Source organism: Macaca nemestrina, chromosome 4 (assembly GCF_043159975.1).
Source record: "Macaca nemestrina isolate mMacNem1 chromosome 4, mMacNem.hap1, whole genome shotgun sequence".
Lineage (NCBI taxonomy): Eukaryota > Metazoa > Chordata > Mammalia > Primates > Cercopithecidae > Macaca > Macaca nemestrina.
The window spans coordinates 173,620,014-173,643,315 of NC_092128.1; the positions used below are offsets into that span (position 1 = coordinate 173,620,014).

The window sequence follows — 23,302 nt, forward strand, 5'->3', positions numbered from 1 at the left end:
CAACATTTTGCACAGGCAAAAGGCAAGCCATAAGAACACAGAGATCTGAATCTTTTCTCAAGTGAGCTAGCTGATTTATAAGAGCGTGTAGGAGATGTAAACTTAAGTTTATACTTTGAAACAATGGCGATGGTGATAAGTAATTAAGAGAAAACTAGTTTCACCATGTGATACGGTTTGGCTGTGTTCCCACCCAAATATTACCTTGAATTATAGCTCTCATAATTTCCATGTGTTTTGGGAGGGACCCAGTGGGAGATAATTGAATCATGGGGGTGGTTTCCCCCGTACTGTTCTCATGGTAGTAAATAAGTCTCACAAGATCTGATGATTTTGTAAGAAGTTTTCCCTTTCACTTAGCTTTCATTCTGTCTTGCCTGCTGCCATGTAAGATGTGCCTTTTGCCTCCTGCCATGATTGTAAGGTCTCCCCAGCCATGTGAAACTGTGAGTTCATTAAACCTCTTTTTCTTTATAAATTACCCAGTCTCCGGTATGTCTTTATCAGCAGTGTGAGAACAGACTAATACACCCTGAAAGCAACCAACTAAACCATAGGCCAGCAAGTCTATCAGAGAGAACCAGAAAAGATAGCCAGGAGAAGCCCTCTGGGTTCAGAGCAGATTTCAGACTGGCCTCAAAAACTTTGACAAAGAATTCAAATGTATTCATTTTTTCCAGCTTAATTGAGGTGTCATTGACAAATAAAAATGTATGTATTTAATATATGCAATGTGATTTTATATATACACACATATACATAGTAAAATAATTACCACAAACAACCTAATTAATATATCCATAACCTTACATGATTACCTTTTCTACCCCTGTGGTGAGAACCCTTAATATCTACTCTGTTAGTAAACTGGTAAGACAGAGTAGTATAGTAATTGCCAAGACTGGAAGTTGGGGGAAATGGGACATGTTAGTCAAAGAGTATTAACCTTCAGTTATAAGATGAATAAGTTCAAGAGATCTAATATACAGCATAGCTACTATAAACAATAATTGTGTATTTTATACTCAAATTGTGTTATGAGTCTAAATTTAATTGAATCAGGTTGTGAAGCAGTTTATATCCAAGAGCATTGTCAAAAATAATGACACAATCCCCTAAAAATTATTGTGCCTAACAGCTGAGTGTAATACCAACAAAGTCCAACTGCTTATCAGAGAGAGGAAGGAAAGAGAAAATCTAAGAGGGTTCAGACGAAACCTCAGAAATACAGTACACATGCTGTAGCTGTGCCTTTTAAGGAATAACAACAGAAGTTTCATGCTGAACTCAGTAACACAGCCCAGCCTAGTCTGTAAGCAAATAGGCAAACAACAAGCTCGGGAAGGGGGAGGAGAGAATATCTAGAGTTTCTACAATATAAAATCTAAAATGTCCAGTTGAGAGAGAGAGAGAGAGAGAGAAGATGTAAGAAACAGGAAGATATGACCATATACTAGTGAAAAACCAAGCAACAGAAACTGTCTCTGAGAACATCCAGATGTTAAACATACTAGACAAATATTTTAGCCATTTACATATGTTCAAAGTACAAAAGGAAACCATGCTTAAAGAAATAAATGAGAATCAGAGGCAGAGCAAGATGGCAAAATAGAAAGCTCCACCAATTGCCTCCCCCGCCCAACAAGGACAGCAAGTTAACAACTATCTACACAGAAAAAAGCACCTTCATAATAACCAAAAATAAGGTAAACACTCATAGTACCTGTTTTTAACTTCATACTGCTGAAGGAGATACTAAACAGATAGAAGATACAGTCCTGAATTGCGGATGCCACCCCTCCCCACATCTTTAGCAAGGGCAACCTGGTGTAGGGAGAATCTCTGGATCCTGGAGGATGGAGAACACAGCAATTGTGAGGCATTAAATTCAGTGCTGTTCTGTTAGAGCAGAAAGGAAAGCCAGGGCAAACTCAGCTGACACTCACAGACAGAAGGGAGCATTTACACCAGCCCTGACCAGACGGGAATCACCAATCCCAGTGGTCCAACTTGAATGCCTGCAAACCTCTCCATCAAGGGCCAAAGTGTTCTCTCTCCCTAAGTAAACTTGAAAGGCAATCAAGCCCATAAGGACTGCAACTTCTAGGAGAGTCCTAGGGCTGACCCAGGCCAAGAGCCTGTGGACTGGAGGGCAGGGGAGAATGCAACATACTGAGACACCGCTTGGGCAGCGAAGGGAATGCTGGCTTCATCTCTTCCATAACCTTAGGGGCTACAGAGCTCACAGCTCCAAAAGAGTCCTCTTCCTTCCCTTTGAGGGAAGGGCTTTGTCTTGTATCTTGGATGCCAGCTCAGTCACAGCAGAATAGGGCAGCAGAGTCGTGAGGCCCCCTTTCCAGGACCTAGCTTGCAGACAACATTTCTAGACACATCCTGGGTCAGAAGGGAAACTACTACCTTGAAGGAAAGGACCCAGCTTTCATCAACTGTTAACTAAAGCGCCCTTGGGTCCTGGATAACGGGGAGTGATACCCAGGTACTACACTGAGGGCCTTGGTGAGCCTCTGAGATTTGCTGGCTTCAGGTGAAACTCAGCACATTCTCATTGTGGTGGCTACAGGGCAAAACTCCTTCAGCTTAAGAAAAGCAGAAGACAAAGTAAAGGGGACTTTGTCTTGCACCTTAGGTACCAACACCTCCACAAGGGAGTAGAGCACCAAGCGGGCTCTTGGGTGTCCTTGATTCTAAGACTTGACTCGTGGATGGCATTTCTGGGCCTGCCCTTGGCCAGAGAGGAACCCACTGTCCTAAAGGGTGAGTCCCAGGCAAAGCAGCATTCACCACAGCTGCCTTTAAGGAAACTTGGGCCTTAAGGGAACATAGGAGGTACTCTGTCAATTCTCCTCATGGCCAGGGGTGGCAGTGACTACAAGATGAGACTCCTCATCTTTGGAAAGGGAAGGGAAGAGTGAGAAGGACTGTATCTTATCTTGTGGTTTGAGTGCCAGCTCAGCTACAATACAGTTGAACACCAGGAAAACTGCTAAAGTTTTTGACCCTAGTCCTTGACTTTCAGATGGCATTTCTGGACCTACCTGAGGCCTAGGGAACCTCACTGTCCTGAAGGGAAGGACATAGGCCTGGCTGGCTTTGCCACCTGCTGATTAAAGAGCACCAGGGCCTCAGCAAACATAGGCAGTAGCCAGGGAGTGGTTCCAGCAGGCCTTGGGTGAGACTGTTAGTGCTATGCTAGCTTCAGATCTGACCCAGTGCAGTCATAGTGGTGTTGGCCATTGTGGTGCCTGTGTCACTCCACCCTCAACTTTTAGTGGCTCAGAACAGAAACAAAAACTCTATATTTGGGAGAAAATAATGGAAGAAAACAAGAGTTTCTGCCTGGTAGTCCAGAGAATTGTCCCCGATCTTGTCTAAGACCATCAAGGCAGTACTTCTATGAGTCTGCAAGAACCACAACATTACTGGACTTCACGTGCCCCCAAAAGTAGAAACAGCTTAGATCACAGCACCCAGGTCCTTTCAAATATCTGGAAAGCCTTCCCAAGAAGGACAGCTACAAATAAGCCCAGGCAGTGAAGATATAATATATACTTAACTCTTCAATGCCCAGACACTGAAGAATACCTACTAGCAACAACACCATCCAGGAAAACATGGCATCACAAAATGAACTAAATAAACCACCAGCAACCAATCCTGGAGAAACAGAGATATGTAACCTTTCAGAGAGAGAATTCAAAATAGATAGGTTGAGGAAACTCAAAGAAATTAAAGATAACACAAAGAATTAATTCAGAATTCTATCAGATAAACTTAACAGAAATTAAAATAATTAGAAAATATCAAGCATAAATTCTGGAGCTGAAAAATGCAATTGGCATACTGAAGAACAATCCTATGTTTAGAAAACCTCATCGTCTTAGCCCAAAAGCTTCTTAAGCTGATAAACAACTTCAGAAAAATCTCAGGATACAAAATCAATGTGCAAAATTCATGAGCATTTCTATACATGAACAACAGACAAGCAGACAGTCATATCATGAATGAACCCCCATTCACAATTGCTACAAATAGAATAAAATACCTAGGAATGCAGCTAACAAGGGAAGTGAAGGACTTCTTCAAAGAGAACTACAAACCACTGCTCAAAGAAATCAGAGAGGACACAAACTAATGGAAAAACATTCCATGCTCATGGATAGGAAGAATCAATAATGTGAAAATGTCCATACTGCCCAAAGTAATTTATAGATTCAATGCTATTTCCATTAAACTACTGTTGACATTCTTCACACAATTAGAAAAAAAAAACTATTTTAAAATTTATATGCAACAATAAAAGAGCCCAAATAACCAAGACAATCCTAAGCAAAAAGAACAAAGCTGGAGGCACCATGCTACCCGACTTCAAACTACTACAAAACTATGGTAATCAAAACAGCATGGTACTGGTACAAGAACAGACACAAAGACCAATGGGGACAGAACGGAGAACTCAGAAATAAGACCACACACCTAAAACCAACTGTTCCTCAGCAAACCTGACCAAAAAAAAAAAAAAAAAAAAGCAATGGGAAAAGGATTCTCTATTTAAAATACAGTGCTGGAAGAACAAGTTAGCCATATGCAGAAAATTGAAACTGGACCCCTTCCTTGCACCTTATACAAAAATTAACTCAAGATGGATTAAGGACTTAAAAGTAAAACTCAAAACTATAAAAATCCTACATGAAAATCTAGGCAGTACCATTCAGGACATAGGCATGGGCAAAGATTTCATGATGAAAACAACAAAAGCAATTGCAACAAAAGCCAAAATTGACAAATGAGACCTAATTAAACTAAAGAGTTTCTGAACAGAAAAAGAAACTATCATTAGAATGAACAGACAACCTACAGAATGGGAGAAAATTTTTGCAATCTATCCATTTGACAAAGGTCTAATATCTGGCATCTACAAGGAACTTAAAAAAATTTACAAGAAAAAAACAAGCAGCCTCATTAAAGAGTGTGCAAAGAACATAAACGAACAATTCTCAAATGAAGACATACATGCAGCCAACAAACATATGAAAAAAAGCTCAACATCACTGATCATTAGAGAAATGCAAATCAAAACCACAATGAGATACCATCTCACACCAGTCAGAATGGCGATTACTAAAAAGTCAAGAAACAACAGATGCTGGAGAGGTTCTGTAGAAAAAGGAAACTTTTACACTGTTGGTGAGAGTGTAAATTAGTTCAGTCATTGTGGAAGACAGTGTGGTGATTCCCAAAAGGCATAAAATCAGAACTACAATTTGACCCAATAATCCTATTACTGGGTGTATACCTAAAGGAATATAAATCATTCTACTATAAAGACACATGCACACGTATGCTCATTGCAACACTATGCATAATAGGAAAGACATGGAATCAACCTAAATGCCCATCAATGATAGAATGGATAAAGAAAATGTGGGACATATACAGCATGGAATGCTATGTAGCCATATAAAGGAATGAGATCACGTACTTTGCAGGGACATGGATGGAGTTGGAAGTCATTATCCTCAGCAAACTGATGCAGGAACAGAAAACCAAATACCACATCATGTTCTCACTTATCAGTGGGAGCTGAATGATGAGAACACATGGACACATAGAGGGGAACAACACACACTGGGGCCTTCCCAAGAAGGGGACATGGGGAGAGGGAGAGCATCAGGAAGAATAACTAATGGACGCTAGGCTTAACACCTAGGCGAAGGAATGATCTGTGCAGCAAACCATCATGCCACATGTTTACCTATGTAGCAAACCTGCACATCTTGCACATGTGCCCCTGAACTTAAAATAAAAGTAGAAGGTTAAAAAAAAAAAGAAAGAAAGATATGTACTGTATGTGAAAAAACTTTTTAAAATGCCCAACTGTAGGTGTTTAGGGGTTTGATATTCTGTAAGTGCCCTAAACAATATAGAAATGCAATTATTTGTATAAACAAACAAAGTAACATGTCAGAGTAACTAATTTCTGATGATTTGGTGTCCAAAAATATTGTGGCATTATTTGGGATCAAAAGTTTAAACTTAGAATTTGTCAATATATACTCTCCAACTTTCACAAAGGCAATATTCCCATTATCATCTAATTGCCAATGTAGAATATCATAGGGCCAGTCACATCTCCATTTTCACCAATCTCTATTCTCTTCTGTTATGGGTTGTAAACTTAAGTGTCTTTAAATAGTACATAAGCCAGAAAGCAAGAGGAAATAATTTACAAAGGAAAGAAGCAATTTGTAAAAATTTGATTGTCAGAAAACAGAGTTTTATAAAGACAGTAATTTAACCTCATATCTAATTCCTGGTATTGGATTTGTTCCTCTTTCTATACACCTTTGGGCCCTAGCCACATGTGGCCATTGGAACGTGAATGATAGTTGACCAAATGAAGATGTGCTAAGTGTAAAATACACACTGGAGTGTAAAGACTTAGTTCACAAAAAAAAAAAAAAGGATATCAACTATCTCAGTAATTTCACATTATTTTATATTATGATTATGATTACACATTAAAATACTATTCTGGACTTATTGGATGAAATAAAATTATTATGTTTTTAAAAAGAAAATTATGCCATTGAAAATTACAAGTATTGAAATGAGAATTGTATTATATGGACAGCCTCAAGAATTGATGTATAAGCTTTGTGCAGTGACAGTATCAAAGCCAGTGAGGTTTATCCCAGGCATGATTATTGCTAACTAAAACTTCTTCCTATACCCTGCCGTGATGACTTGAAATAGTATTGGCAATGTTTGGCAATCTCTAAAATGACTGAATTTAAAAGGAGATGATGTGAACTGACAGAAGTAAGGATATATGAATGATCATAAAATAAGTTAATAGAGATTATATAATCTGAATAATAGAGGTTAAAAAAATAAACAGAGCCTCAAAAAAAGTGTAGGAAACCATTAAGTGTGCCAATGTACACATAATGACAGTACTAGAAGAAAAGAGAATAAGGAGCAGGATTATTTGAAAACATAATGGCTATAAGCTCCCTAAATTTGATAAAACATTAACATAGAGCTCAATGAACTTCCACAAAATTAATTTCAAAGAGATCTACACCAAAACACATAATAATAAATAGGTCAAAATATAAAGACATAAAGAAAATTTTGGAAGCACCAAGAGAAAAATTATTTGTCACAAAAAAGAAACTCCTAATAAGATTAACAACTAACGTCAAATCAGAAATAATGGACGTCAGAAGGCAGTAGGATGACATATTCATATTGCTAAAAGGAAAAAAAAAGTCAACTGGGAAAAAATTTATGTCCAACAAAAGTTACATTTCAAAAATGAGGAAAAAGCCATTTGATAAATATCTATATATGTAACATACAATATAGTCTCATTGTTGGGCGATTTATTCTATATAGACCCTATTGACTATGTTGTTCAGATAATCTGGAGCTTTGCTTATTTTCTGTATACTAGTTTTATTAGTTTTTCAGGAGCTTTGAAATATCCAAGTATAATTGTGGATTTGTCTATTCCTGTTTTTAGTTCTATCAACTTTTCTTCATGTATTTTGAGGCTCTGTTACTTTTTGCATGAAAAATTAGAATTTTTGCGTTTTCCTGGTTGAGTAATCCATACATTGTGTTATATTTTTTCTTTGATTCCTGTAATTTTCTTTAGTTTGAAGCCTATTGTATCCGGTATTAATATGGCCACTTTTGTCTTATTTTATTAATGATTGCATGGCATACTATTTTTATTATTCTACTTTCAGCCTACTCATGTCAATGAACATTAAATGAGTTTTTGTAAACACAATATAAATAGGGTGATGCTGTGTTTTTTTTAAATCCATTCTGCCAAGTCTGTCTTTTGATTGTTGTATTTAAAACATGAGCATTTAATGTTAAGTATTGTCATGTTTGTGTCTAAGTGTGTTATTTATTTGTTTTTCTATTTGTTTGCTTTAAGTCTTGTTGCACTGTTTACTTCTCTTGCCTTTCTATGCTTTTCTTGAACATATAGCATCCTAAACGACTCATAGTATCATCGATTGTATACATTTGCACAGTTTTTCTAATGCTTCCTCTGGGTGATAGAATATACACATGCAACTTATAAGAGTTTACTGGTATCAACACTTACTACTATAAGTGAAATGTGAAAACTTTATTTCCAATTAGGTCATTTTACAATGTCTACTTTTATGTTATTTTTCTATAAAATAGTGTTATAATTTTCACTCACCATATATGATTTCTAAAACTTATGAGGAAGAGGATAACCTACTGTATGTAATCATAATCTTATTCTTTAAATTATACCTTCTTGATGTTTCAGGATTTCTTCCTTTAGCATTTTCTTTCTGTTTCAAGAGCTTTTTCTAGACAATCTTTTAGTATATGCCTGTTCATAAAAAATTATTTTAGTTTTTCTGCATCTGATGTTGTTTTAATTGCCCCTTTATTTCTGAAGGATAATTTTGCCAGTGTGAAATATCTCATGGCAAGTTTTTTATTTCAGCACTCGAAAACTATTGTGCTATTTCCTTCATTACTGCATAGTTTCAGAGGAGAAATCAGTGGTCATTCAAATTGGTGTTACCCTATAGGTAATGGTAATGTGTTATGTCTCTCTGTCTCTCTTGTTGCTTTGGGTTATTTTGTTTTTTGTTTGTTTGGTTTTTGAGACAGGCTCTTGCTCTGTCACCCCAGCTGGAATGCAGTGGCATGATCTCTTCTCACTGCAACCTCCACCTCCCAGGTTCAAGAAATTCTCCTGCCCCAACCTCCCAAGTAGCTGAGGCTAGAGGCCTGCACCACCACGCCTGGCTAATTTTTGTAATTTTACTGGAGATGGGGTCTCACTATCTTACACAGGCTGGTCTCAAACTCGAGGCCTCAAGAGATCCTCCCACCTCCACTTCCCAAAGTGCTGGGATTACAGGTGTGAGCCACCGAACCTGGCCTTTCTTGCAGCTTTCAAGATCTTTTCCCTTGTCTTTACTTTTCATGGTTTAGCTATGATACTTTGGGTGTTAATTTTGTTTTGTTTTGTTTTCTTCTTTGACCTGAATTACTTATGGACATGTCCTAAATAGGGGCAGTGAATATTAATCTAGAATTACCAATTATAATATAAATACCATTAAAATATCAGATTTCAATGATAAACAAACTTATTCAAAGCTCCCAGGAAAACAATTACGCAATTTACAATAGGAAAAGAATTAGGCTATTAATAGGAATTTTCAAAAGTGACATTCAAAGAAAGACAAAAAGAAAAGCATTTTAAAGAACCTAATAAAAGAAAGCTTTATCCAAGGTCTTTATATCTAACAAAGCTGCTTTCCATGTATCAATGGATTAGAACAACAGTTTCCTACATTCAAAACAGTAGACATTTTTGCATCCACAAACCCATGTTGAGTAACACCCTAGAGGGTGAGCCTCATCCAATCAAGGGATGAATGAGAAATGTTAAGCAAAGTATTGAATATATATATGCGTACATGTGTGTCTGTGAGTGTGTGGGGTACAAATATATGTGTTTTGGTATGAATATATATGTGTACGTATGTATGTGATGATATGAATTTGATGTGCTACCAAATATAGTGATTAGATGGGAGGATTAATAATACATAATGTATTTTGTGATGGAAAAGTAGTTATAATCCAACTAAATGACAAAGGGATAATAGAAGAAGAATGGAAGAGGAAAAGAGAACAAGCTAATTGTTGTTTTATAGACAAGAGAGGAAGTTAATTAATATTAATATAAGCTATTATGTCAGATAATAATATGTTAAATTTAAAAAGAGGTAACTAAGAGCATTAAAATTGGTATATACACAAAGGTAACCGGACAGCCACTAAAATAACTCTAAACCATCAAAATACCATTAATTTTTTTAAAATTTTTGTGGGTATTCATTAAAACATAAAGAATAGGAGCAAACATACCAGTCAGAGCAATACATGAGAATTTAATTAATTAAAGTAAACATTTTAAATTTGGCTGTTGAACTAAGCCTAACTATTTGTTTTATATAAACACCTGAAACAAAATGATTTCGAAATGCAAAATTAAAGCTATGCACACAGGTGTCTGGGAAAAATGTCCCAGTAAAAAAAAATAACAGCTCCACTATCAGATAGATAGAAATGAGGGAAAAGGCATGAAAAGTGATCAAGAAGAAAACTTACCAAGCAAGAGACACGCAAATCACAAGGTATCTATTATATTTATGTATATTTATGCACCAAATAACCCTAAGACCCCCTTTATGAAGACACAGATACCAGATATATGCCACTGAGAGACATAAGTAGAATCACACTAATAAGCAACACTCTTGGAACAAGACAGATCAAGTGGGAAAAATAAATAAGCAGAGATAAGATCTAAACAATATATTCCAACGGTAGCTCTCATTTATACAGATTGACCTTTATATCCTGATAATAATGACCTTTATACCCTGATAATAAATAATATACCTTTTTTCTCTGGTTCTCATAGAACATCCACAAAAAGGTCATACATAACATCTGGCAGAAAAAAATCCATTTTATAAAACAGAAATAATGGGAAAGGTACCCTCTGATGTCACACAACAATATTAATAACTACTAACAAGAACAAAGAACAGAAAAATTCTTTAACCTGGAAAGTAACAAGCCTTATATTAAAAAAAAATCCTTGGGTGAAAGAAGGTACACAAATATAATTACAGATTTTCAATAATTAATGTTAGTTTAATCTGTAACAGAGCCTATGAGAAATATTTTTTAAAGTGGTTAGGAAAAATTCATAGCACTGACACATTATCAGTAAAAATAGAAGAAAATAAATTAATATTATGAAATATTAATTATATTTCATTAATTATATAATATGAATTGTGTTTTAGCTCAAATATTTTTGCAAGGGACAATTAAGTCAATGAAAAATCCACAAAGATTAACATAATAAACAGAGAAGGAGATATTAATGAGGTACAAAAAGAAAAAAATACATGTAATGACACGAAATGCTATTATTTGAAAGATTAACAAAACTTATAAACTACCTACTAACTTGATCAAAGAAAAAACTGAGAAACCGTATGCAAAATTAACAGTAAGGGGAAAATAAACATTTAAACAGAAGACATTTGAAACACCATATGAGACTGGTTTACAGAGCTCTACGTACGTAAATTGCTAATGCCCTGGAGAAGTGAAGATGACCAAAATGAACACCTTTCAACTTAGAAATCATAAACAGACTCATTTCCTTAAAAGTAATGAAAAAAATTAACAGACCCTCATCAAAAAAGACATATATGTAGCCAACAATCATATGAAAAAAGTTCAACATTACTGTTCATTAGAGAAATGCAAATCAAAACCACAATGAGATACCATCTCACATCAGTCAGAATGGCTATTATTAATATTAAGAAGTCAAAAAAAGATGCTGGCAAGGTTGTGGAGAAAAAGGAATGCTTTTATACTGTTGGTAGGAGTGTAAATTAGTTCAATCATTGTGGAAGACTTCAGTGATTCCCAGAAGACCTAAAGATAGAACTACTATTTGACCCAGCAATCCCATTACTGGGTATATATCCCAATGACTATAAATCATTATATTACAAAGACACATGTATGGATATGTTCATTACAACACTATGCACAATAGCAAAGACATGGAATCAATATGAATGCCCATCAATGATTGACTAGATAAAGAAAATGTGGTACACACACACCGTGGAATACTATGCAACCATAAAAACGAAAGGGATCATGCCCTTTGCAGGGACATGAATAGAGGTGGAGGCTATTATCCTCAGCAAACTAACTCAGGAACAGAAAACCAAACACCACATGTTCTCACTTACAAGTGGGAGCTAAAGGATGAGAACACATGGAAACATAGAGGGCACACAATGGGATTACCAGAAGGTAGAAGGAGAGAGAGCAGCAGGAAAAATAACTAATGGGTACTACGCTTATTACATGGGTGATGAAATAATCTGTACAACAAACCCCTGTGACACAAATTTACCTAAGTAGCAAACCTGCATGTCTACCCTGAACCTAAAATAAAAGTGTTTTTTTTTTTTGTTTTTTTTGTTTTGTTTTGATTTGTTTTTGCTTTGTTTTTTTTTTTTTGACATGGAGTCTCGCTCTCTCCCAAGGCTGGAGTACAGTGGCGCAATCTCGGCTCACTGCAAGCTCCGACTCCCGGGTTGAAGTGATTCTCCTGCCTCAGCCTCCCAAGTAGCTGGGATTACAGGCATACACCATCACACCCAACTAATTTTTGTATTTTTAGTAGAGAAGGGGTTTCACCATCTTGGCCAGGATTATCTCAATCTCCTGACCTCATGATCTGCCCGCCTCGGCCTCCCAAAGTGCTGGGATTACAGGCGTGAGCCACTGCACCCGACCAAAGTTTTTTTAAAAAATGACTTTAAGGGACAGAGTTTTTAAATGAAAAATAAAAATTAAAATTAACAACAAAAAAAGCCCAAACCCAGATGATTTCTGAGGAGACTTCTACCAAATATTTAAAGACAAAGCAATCCCAATATTGTATAAACTGTCAAAGAGCACTTAAAATGAAGGACAACTTCTTAATTCCTTTTATGAAGGGTGTATAGTAGTCCCCCTTATCCGAAAGGATAAGTTCCAAAATGCCCAGTGAAGGCTTGAAACCATGATAGTAACAAAGCCTATATATAGTATGTTTTTTCCATATGCATACATACCTGTCATAAAGTTTAATTTACAAAATAGTCACAGTACGAGATTAACAACAATATCTGATAATAAAAGGAACACATAACAATTACTGTAAAAACAAGTTATGTAAATACGGTCTTTCTCCCCTCCATATCTCTCTCTCTCTCTCTCTCTCTCTCAGAATATGTTAATATTTTCTCACAGTGGCTGATCTTGGGTAACTGAAACTGCAGAAACTGAAATTATGGTTAAGGGAAAACTACTGTATGCATTGAATTTGCAGTGAGAAGAATCAACATGCCCCATGATTCCTGCCTCCAGATGTCAATCCTCTGTGTAAGCCCCTCCCTGTGAGTGAGGACGAGACCTGTTGCTTTTAGCCAATAGAATATGGTGAATGTTTACGATTATGTGTGCTTATGTGATTATGTTACATAACACTGTAGGACCCATCTTGCTGGAGTCCCTTGCTGGTTTTGAAAAAACAAGCAATTATGTTTCGAAACCTCTTTGACGAGGAACTGTGAGCATCCTTTTGGAGCTGAGGGTAGCCTCCAAAAGACAGCTTCAAGGCACTGCAACAAAGAGCCAACAAGAAAATGAGCCCTTTAATCCCACAACCGCAAGGAACTGAATTCTGCTAACAAAGGCATGACCTTGGAAATGGGTCCTTCCCCAGCTAAGCCCTGGGTACAACCACAGCCCCATCTAACATCCTGAATTGCAGCCTTGTGAGACTTTGAAGCTTCTCGGTTTATACCTGAAATAGTGTTTTTATTTAATTATTATGGCCCACCATGCAGGCCAAATAGCTTTATAACCTATTACTAGCTTAGAGTATACTAGGTTGTAAAACTATTCCTTCAGTTATGTCTCATTAAAAAATAGTTTCTTTAAAATGGAAGATTCAAAGTGAAGGATATAGTAACAAGCATTCATTTATTTTAAGAGATATTTACAAGAAGGCTTGGCAAAATTAATTTTTTTCTTTGTTATGTGACAGACAGCAGGCAATGCATAACCCAACATATAAATGATATGTACTTAATTTAGTGTTGAGAGTTACCCAGCACAACATATATTCTTCCCCTAGAAGCAAAGGACGAAACTGAAGTTTATTAAAAGGGTTACTTTTCTAAAACAATTGAACTTTGAATTGGTAAAGAAACCTCTCTAGAAATTGTAAGAAAAAATATCTCCCAAAGAACTTAATTGTTAGCTTTCATGCAAACCGAAACAAAAACTATTGGTAAGAAATTTAAAATATTAAATGATTGACATAAACACCAGGTTTCCCTTCTGGATTAAAAGTGTTTATTAGGTGAACAGAGAAAAAAGCTCCAGCATAAAAGTCATCAAGGCAGGTGCTGTGACACCATCATTCTGGTGAAAGGAGAACTGACTGGTGAATTTCACCTTATCCCATTTGATGATGAAAATTCAAGATATTTGTAGGTTAGATGGTAGCTCAACAACAGACCATATTAGACTTCTCTTGCAGGATATCATCACTCAAGGGAAAATCTCAGAACATATGGGCTTCAGAATTCGTGAATCTCAATATCACAGGATAGAGGGTGAGAGTCTCCCATGGCATCCTCAATAATAGTAGCCAGAGCCAGAGCCGCATCCATGGCCACAGCCACAGAGGGAATGGGAGCCATAGCCGTAGCCACAGCCCAGTCTGCGGAAGCCACAGCCACAGCAGGAGCCATAACCACAGCCCAGGCCTCCGTAGCCACAGCCAAGGCCTCCATAGCCACAGCACCCATAGCCGCGGGTGCCATAGTAGTTTCCATAGTAGCTGCTACACATGGTGTTGGTTGTGGAAGTTGTCCTTGGGTAGGTGGAAGTGTAGGTGACTTCAGTATGAACACTTCCCCTGCACAGGGCCTTTTATATGCCTCATTGTGGGTGGGAACCACACACAAGTCATGCCATTGGCTAATTTGAAGGACCAGCATGAGTAATTTGTTGACTTTTGGTTTTCATTCGTGGCCTTGTGGCATTTAGAACATTTTCTATTGTTTAGCCACATCTGAAACATTTGTGCATAGCTTTAATGAGCATCAACTGTCTGATCTTTAAAACTCTACTCACACCAGACATTCAAATTACCATTTTCCAACTAGCCTTTATGGCAAGAAATAGCATTTTACTAAACAAACTGACCTGTTCTAAACAACCAATAATTTTGCCTTATTTTTGTTGATATTCAACAGGTCATGGTAATCTCCCTTGAGCTTGAGTTTCTCTATCTCTTTCCTGCTGCTCCAAACCCATTGTTTTCCTTTAGGAATTCTTCTCATTTTCACATGAGAGATGATTTTCTATTAAAAGCCAAAAAGCGTCACTCAGCTTCCAGAGACTGTTGACACAAAGCCGATAGTTTGAAATTCTGAAATACCAGGCATGAGAAAACTATACTTTTTTTTTCTCACATCAATATTTTCTTTTGTGACTCTGTTTTAAAACAACAGTTCTTCCCGTAGTTGCAAATTTGTAATCAATGGGATTTCATTGTATTTATAAAATTGTATTTTTGTAAAAATTTTCCTGAAATTTGAAGACATTTGTCGTATTTGTGTTCTGGCTCAAAGGTGAGTATAGGTATTTTCATATTTAAGACAATAACACTGGCAGAAGTATCTTTTCATGCAAACTAGTATATTTCCACCATCGAACAAGAAGTCTTTGGCAAAATATGAGACTATGAGGAACATGTTACTATAGCCTAATCTTTTTTTCAAAGCAATGAAAATCTGAGCTGAAATGAATGATTAAGTCAAATAGCCCTCTAGACTTATATTCTTAGTAAGATGACTTTATAAGAGTGAGTTGAATATAGTAAATAAGAGTAAGATATCTGCAATAAGTTTTCCAGGCTCAAATTTTGCCTCTACTATCCATAGCTGTCTGACCACTGTTAACTACATGCTTCAGCTGCCGCATCTGCAAATGGGATTGTAATAATGATACCAACCCCACAAGGAAATTTTGAGACTCAAATCTTTTGATACATATCAGACACTTAGAATAGTGTTTGGTTCATAGTAGGAACCAGAATACTGGAATAAATTTTGCTGTCTTTACTTATTTCATCCCATCCCTGTTTTTCTGGATAGAAGCTTCAGTAGAGAGTTGATCAACTGAATAAGAGAACTCAGGCATGCTTAAGTTCTCATTTAGGGGCATTATGTCCTTGAAGCTGAAGGGAAGAGAAGCTCTGCATTGAGGATGTACATCTAAAAATAGAGAAAGTCACATCCTGGTTTTACTGAGAAGGGGCAAGTCCTACCGAGTTCCCCAAAAAACATAGCACAAGCAGGTGGAGATGACTGGTTCTCACCAAGGTGGATCTAAGTGGAGACTCATTGATTTCTTTACTACAACCAAAGACTGTTCTGGCTGTAGAGCCCCAAGGATGTAACACTTCATGCCAGGTAATGGATTGAACAGAGTTTTATTTTTATGGCAATGGAAAATGGCAAAATGTGTTATGCCATCCACAGGTGTCAGTGCAGAACAGGTATGGTACTCCTCAAAACAAACAGCATACCTCTGCACATCGATATGCATCTCGGGCAGAGAATGAGGAGTGGTAATGTCTTTATGGCAGTTGTATTTTAATACTGACAACCAGAAAGTGATTGAATTTTGTTGAGTTTACCTGGAAGGGACAAGAATAAATGTTTTGCCATTTAGTGGAAATAATGAATCAAGATAGAATTTGGTATAACAGTAAAATAAAGTGTATTTGTACATTTGTAAAGTTGTATCTTGTAAAACTGTTACCCGAATTGTGTATTTAAAGTGAGATAAACTGTTCTATCTCTAAAGAAATATTGGGCAATATTACAGATCTCATACTCGAAAGACTTGCCCCTTAGGCACATCTATCCCCCCAAAGCCATGCAGACAGACTTCTTCAACTGCAACTGGTAGATGAATATGAGGGAATTAACAAACCAAAACCAATTTGAATCAGATGAGATTTGCATAGTTTCTACTATTTCATAGACTTTCATCATGAAATTTTAGTATGTGCTCTCAGGATAAAAGGATTTTAAAACCAGGTAAAAAAAAAATATCTATCATTCAAATCACATTCTTTGATAGTGAAAATATTAACACAACAATAGAGGAATCCTAGCTATGAAGGCTTCACTATGCCTAATGAAATAAGAGATTTATGAGAGTGTTGCCTTGGTGGTGTTAGTGGTCAACCCAAAATAATTCATAATAAGAGCATCATTGCCTGTGATTTGCCACACCTACTACTGAGGAAGTATAAAAGATCTGTGAAGATGGAGATGTTCAAATTCAAGAACATCCTCTTCTACACCTGAACCATCCATTTCTGACACCATGATTGACTATACTAACTACTATGGTGGCTATGGGTATGGTGGACTTGGCTGTGGCTATGGCTGTGGCTATGGCTGTGGCTATCGTGGCTATGGAGGCTACGGAAATGGCTGCTGCCACCCATCTTGTTATGGAAGATACTGGTCATATGGTTTCTACTGAACAATTCTAGAGCTCACCAGATTTGTCTGCTTGTGAAATTTGGATTCTCAGGCTGCTCTTGTTCATCTGATCCTGTGTCTTCAAATTAACAGAAACCTAAATCTAGGCTATTATCAAAGAACTACAGATGTTATCTTTCTCTGGTTCTGTTGTGCAGGATGATAAAGAACATGTTTTAAAATGGAATTAAATTTTCCCTTTGATTAAGTCCTTTAAATAAATTTAGTCTGTTTGCAAATATAGTGTGTTTTCACATTTATTATGTGCATTGTCAACTTTGCATGTGGATGATGGTAAGATGGAAACCTATGCATAATTACTATCCCAAGGGGTTGACACTACATCTCATTTCATTTTCCTATTTTTTGTCCCTCTCTATATATCTCATACTGTTTAAAACTGAGTTTCCATAGGGACATAGTTGATTGCTTTCCTTTCAAATTCTACTTCTAGCTTGACAAGCTACACACCTAAGTCTGGTGGCTGCATACTGCTGACTGTCCTTGTTTCTCCAGAGCACATAGAAACACACATGCATTTTAAGTTGTGGCTTCCATTAGTTTTCCAAGTTGTCTGCCTTCTGGTAGCTTCATTACTATGAAGCCTCTCAGTTGCCTGATGTTGTTGATATAGATCTTATATCCAGTGTGGAATGGTATACAGGAAGTGCTGTGCCATATCTGGGAACCTGGATGTCTTTATAGGAAATCTGTTTATGATAGGAGATTTTGATAATGAAGTTCATTTCATATTTCATTGCATTCATGCAACAGCTCCTAAAGTATTCAAGGCATGCTGCTATATTGGGAGAGAGCATTTTTTCATGAATATTCAAGATTGTTTCTGTTGTAACATTACTAAATTTTATCTAGTTGTATACTTTATAAAACTCTGGTATTTGTGTACTATTTGTACTTGGTAACAGAATATTCTAATTGGTCTTTCATTTTTCCAAATGAAAGAGTTTCAGCGAGTTTTGACCACATTGTATGAAAATCAAACTTCTCAGTTAATCTGTAAAAATAAACTATTGACATTAAGGAAACTATATTTATTAGGGAAATTTAAAAAACAAATTATACAACTAGATAATGGGATTAAAAGTTTGTATCATGATTTAATGAATACAGCAAACAATATATCTTTTCCAGTAATTAGAATAAAATGAATTTGAAACCAGAACTCCAAATCTATGCATTGCCAGTTCTTAAACCAAAATTTTCTAAAATATCAAAACATACCAAAAATAATATATTTACCATTATAAATATTGTATATGTGTTACTGTTAATGATTATTAGTAATTAACACAGGTATAAAATTTATAAATGGTTGAATTGAAATTGGAAATGCAGGTTTAAAATATTTACAGTATGGTTTTCTCATCTCACAGTTTGAAGATCACTGCTCTCGACCAAAGTTTCTCAAGGTGTGGTCTAGGGACATGTGTGGGAACCAAAGACCCTTTTGAGGTCTCAATAAAGGCAAAATTATTTTCATAATACATTTTTCATTTTTACTGCCATACATTCATGAATGAACAGTGGAATTTTCCAGCTATATGCATGCTATCACCACAGACTAAATGCAAAATCAGATATAAGCAGCTGTCTTCCATTAAGCCAGACATTAAAGAGATTGACAAAACATGGAAAACATTCTACCACTCCTAAGAAGTTTTTGGTTTAAAAAATATGTTTCTAAAAATATGAAATTATTACTTATTTTGAAATGAATTAACTCATATTTTAAAATCATCAATTTTAATTTTAAAAGAAGGTGAATATCAGTAAACATAACACATAAACAAAGGCTTTTCAAGATCCTCAGTAAATTTTTTTTATGATCGAAGAGTTTGAAAATCATTACTCCAAAGAAACTAATCCTATCCACCATTATTTCTTGGAGGTAGGTTACTTGAGGCAGTAGCATGCCTGAAATATTTTGGTTTAAATCCTCAAATATGTGAGTTATTTAATTAGGAAATAACACTATGCTCTGACTCTCTGTGTACTGGTTTTAAAAAGTATAGTCAAATAATAGATACATATTCTAACAACGATTTTAAAAGAAAGGTGGCGAAGTCATCAATACCTCAAATATAAGAACTCAAGTGACTAATCCCACTTAAAATTCACTTTCTAGAGGCAATTAATGTGTATAGAATAAATGAGGTTCTTTTCAAAGAGAATAATATAGCCCATGGCTTTCTTTTCTTATATTTGCTGCCATTGTTCCCAGGGATATATTTAATTTTTAAGGGGAAACACTGTCTAAAGTTTGGTTCCTAGTAGAATTTTTCCATTCCTTTTTCTATATTGTTTTATTGGTTAGGAGTAGAATTTATTGCAAGTGATAGATATAGTATACATTTTAAGAATGTGTTTCTCTCTCACATAATCAGAGTCTGGATCTAAGTCATCTCTCACTGGGTTCTAGTCCTCAGTGACCCAGACTCATTCTAAAGCATTGCTTCATCATACATAAGATGTGACCTTCATCTTCATAGTCAAAGATGGTGGCATTTATGTCCTAAGGAAGAAGACCAAGAAATACACAAAGAAGATGGTAGACTCCATGCAACTTGAATCTTAAGGAAGGATCCATAGCCATCATATAATACCTCAAATTTTATGCATTGTTCAGAACTTCATCACATGACTAGAGTGGGTTTCAAAGAAGCTTGGGAAATTTAGACATCACATGACTAGAGTGGGTTTCAAAGAAGCTTGGGAAATTTAGAGGATTTTTTTCCTAAGTTGATCATTCCCAGCATAAAAAAAAAAAAAAAACAACTATTATATTCAAAGAAGGGGAGAATAGTGATAACAAAGCAACTGTTCATCTTTATTACCACTAGAGTCCATCAAGTTTGGCAAACAATATTGGTAACCAGCATAGTACTATAATGAGCATCTCAGGTCAGTTATATCAAAACATCATAATAAAATTCTTTTTAATATATAAGCATCTTTTAAAATGTGCATATATATTTATGCATGTCCACTTGCTTGTTACTGTGTTTTAGTGCGTGATCTTGTTTAGGCAATAAGAGATGCACTCCATGTTTCATTTTTTTAAAATAACAACATCTATTGGTTTTAAGTTTGTCAGAAAAAGCACCAAACTATTAAATTTAAATGTTTAAGCTAAAAGTTGGAGCAGGAAGTCCTCTAGGTCAAGCTTAGTACTCAGATGTGCGTTTACTTAGATGTGTGTACTTAGCACTCATCTTAGTCCTTAGATGTGTGTCCTTATTTGTTTACAACAAATATTCTTTATTCCCCCAGGTGGCTGCTATGTGGATCCACTACCCTATTTCACATATTTATTTTCCACTGTCTCAAAAACACTTTCCTGGAGAAGTCCAAAGACAACATCAAAACAAATGTGAAAATATGGGAACCCGAGAGGTGAGATGTGGGAGATCTCACACCATTACTTCGATTCCTAAATAAATGTTTACAGCGATCTCACACAGAAACAAAGTCATGCTAACAAATAAATAAAACTCTCCAGATAAAAAACAAATACATATGTGACTTTATGTTAGCATTTTATTGTAAATGTGGTCAGTTCACTGTTAATAATCAATAGAAAATATTATTTGAGATGAAAAGTTGTTTACCCGAAGGAAATAAATTGTGTAATTTACAAGATATTTTACTTCAGATAACTTTCCACTTGTGTCACTTCCTCACTCAACTAAATATACTTCCAGTTTCTGATTGCATATTTGACTAGCCAGTAGAAATCATTACAAGTAAAGAAAAAAAATTGGATCAAAGGGCTTGCATATTGTTAACATTTTAAGGAACGTGAGTTTAGACTTTAATAAAAAAAGAGTGAGAAGATCCCCAAGACACAGGAAGCATCTTCTAATTAAGGGCATGTAATACTATTATTGAGTTCAGACAAAATAGTTACATTTTTATAAGGATATCTGTACTTACTGAAATACATTTTGTCAAGTTTTATTATGCAGCTTTCTCTGAAATATGAAACCAAACTGCCTCATACACTATTGAAGGTGTATAAAATTTCATTTGCAGATGGTGACATTCAAATTGAGAAAAATAATCCCTGATCCACAACTGAAACATTCACTTCTGAACACCATGTCCTATTACAGCCATCTTTCTGGTGACCTGGGCTACAGCTGTGGCTGTGGCTATGGGAAGCACTGTGTCTGTGGGTGAATAAGGCCGGTGCAGACATGGCTGCCACCCATCTTACTCTGCCAGGTAATGACACCATGGATTCCACTGAGGAACACCCAGAGCAGTTCAGTCTACTGTACTCCTCCACCTTGATTTCCTGATTCTGTTTCTATAATTTTTCACGTAAGTAATTATATTTGCTATACAAACTCTGATAGCTCATCCCGGTGAATCTGAAGAACACAAAGTTCAAACCTGTCATGCTTCTGAATTTATGAAAAAAGTCAAAAATGTGCCAAAAATTATAGATAAGTTTTGTCTTTAATATTGTGCTACCGATAAATTTCTTTTATATTTTCAATCAGTATCTTTCATATGAAAAATGTTTAAGTTCTATTTTAATGGATTGTTTTCTCATATTCAAGATGGTTCTACTTTATTCACATTAATTTGTATAGAACTGTGAGAAACTGCTTTTGGGCACTGCCTTTCATGCTATTCTGAGATGACACTGTTTCAAAAGAGATAAGAATATAACCATCAGTCCATTATAATAACGTGGGTATAAAAGCTACTTTCAAATGTACCTACAGGCAGCATTATTACTATACATAAGCAAGCTAAATGTCATTTCACACAATAATAGTCCCATTTCCTGTTAACATATGCTAGGGCTATCTTTCTAAAATCCCACAGCTAGGTTGTATCATTCAGATCTGTGCCTTCCGGTGGATAGAAATTGTCCATTCTGCTTTCCACACTTCTTGCTGCTCCTCTCAGTTCTATAGCAAAAGAGGACAACACGTATCTCAGGTCTGCCTTTCACTTACATTGGGATATATTAACCTTGTTCATCCAATTTCTAATTTAAAGAAAACAAAACTGCTTTTCTGAATTATTCTAGCTTTTTTTTTTTTTTTCCCCCGAGACAGGGTTTCGCTCTTGTTGTCCAGGCTGGAGGCGATGTCAGCTCACTGCAATCTTCACCTCCTAGGTTCAAGCAATCCTCCTGCCTCAGCCTCCCAAGTAGCCAGCTAATTTTTTGTATTTTTAGTAGAGACTGGGTTTTACCATGTTGGCCAGGCTAGTCTTGAACTCCGGACCTCAGGTGATCCTCCTACCTTGGCCTCCCAAAGTGCTGGGATTACAGGCATGAGCCACAGCACCTGGCCTTAATTATTGTAGCTTTCTTCTCCAAGCCAACATAATAAGGAATAGGAATCTCCAATTCATAAAACATCAGTGACGAGCAATGTTTCTCAACATCCTATGTATGAGTCACACAATATTCTTAAATATCAACACACATGATGCAAGCATTTCAGATAGTTCAAAGAAAAGTATTCATTATTTTTAAAACTTTTAATGGCATGATGTGGGAAATGTATTTTTTCCCACATTTTAAGAAGCCCTATTTCACCACATCAACAACTGATTAAAAATATCCTCCTCCAGTGTTTTATCTGATACAGTGGATTTTTCTCAAAGTCTCTTGCCTAACTGACACATTATCAAATGATGAATAATAAAAAACACATTATTCCACACACTCTCATTGACAAAGGATCATAGCCCTGCAGCTAGAATAGTTGCCTATTCATCATTAAATCAATAAATATTTGAATGAATAAATTAATGACAATGAATCATGTTGAAAATTTCATGTCTTGCTAGAATTTCTTATTTTTTATAGCAGAATGTGGAAGTAGAAATGAACTATAATGAGTCTTGAGATACAAGTAACGTTATTTTGCTCAGAGAATATTGGCAGTCTGTATGCTCTGTGTGGAGTACTCAGGATAGAGAATAGCTTTTGCATAAGAGGAAATATGGACATTCCCAGTGTCCCACTCATCTATATTATGACTGTGAATCAT

At 36.0% G+C, this 23,302-nt stretch overlaps 3 protein-coding genes and 1 non-coding gene across 4 annotated transcripts; 3 read left to right on the forward strand and 1 right to left on the reverse strand.

Annotated features, from left to right (window-relative positions):
• Positions 1-6,671: 6,671 nt before the first annotated feature.
• LOC112425066 (U4 spliceosomal RNA) lies at positions 6,672-6,805 on the forward strand. The gene has a single exon (XR_003016065.1). It is a non-coding gene; the product is annotated as a U4 spliceosomal RNA (small nuclear RNA).
• Positions 6,806-14,076: 7,271 nt separating this feature from the next.
• LOC105472748 (keratin-associated protein 6-1) lies at positions 14,077-14,576 on the reverse strand. The gene has a single exon (XM_071094112.1). The coding sequence runs from the start codon at positions 14,548-14,550 to the stop codon at positions 14,335-14,337; it is 216 nt and encodes a 71-aa protein (XP_070950213.1). The 5' UTR covers positions 14,551-14,576; the 3' UTR covers positions 14,077-14,334.
• A 2,497-nt stretch (positions 14,577-17,073) lies between these two features.
• LOC139362602 (keratin associated protein 20-1) lies at positions 17,074-17,339 on the forward strand. The gene has a single exon (XM_071094113.1). The coding sequence runs from the start codon at positions 17,104-17,106 to the stop codon at positions 17,263-17,265; it is 162 nt and encodes a 53-aa protein (XP_070950214.1). The 5' UTR covers positions 17,074-17,103; the 3' UTR covers positions 17,266-17,339.
• A 4,044-nt stretch (positions 17,340-21,383) lies between these two features.
• LOC112425056 (keratin associated protein 20-4) lies at positions 21,384-21,579 on the forward strand. The gene is given in 2 exon segments (XM_024790078.2): positions 21,384-21,418; positions 21,420-21,579. Coding segments are annotated over 2 exon segments (129 nt in total). The 3' UTR covers positions 21,514-21,579.
• The last annotated feature ends 1,723 nt before the right edge of the window (positions 21,580-23,302 follow it).

What these genes read in the sequence shown, in the direction of transcription:
- LOC139362602 (XM_071094113.1), top strand. Translation starts at nt 17,104, where the DNA reads ATGATTGACTATACTAACTACTATGGTGGCTATGGGTATGGTGGACTT.
- LOC105472748 (XM_071094112.1), bottom strand. Translation starts at nt 14,550, where the DNA reads ATGTGTAGCAGCTACTATGGAAACTACTATGGCACCCGCGGCTATGGG.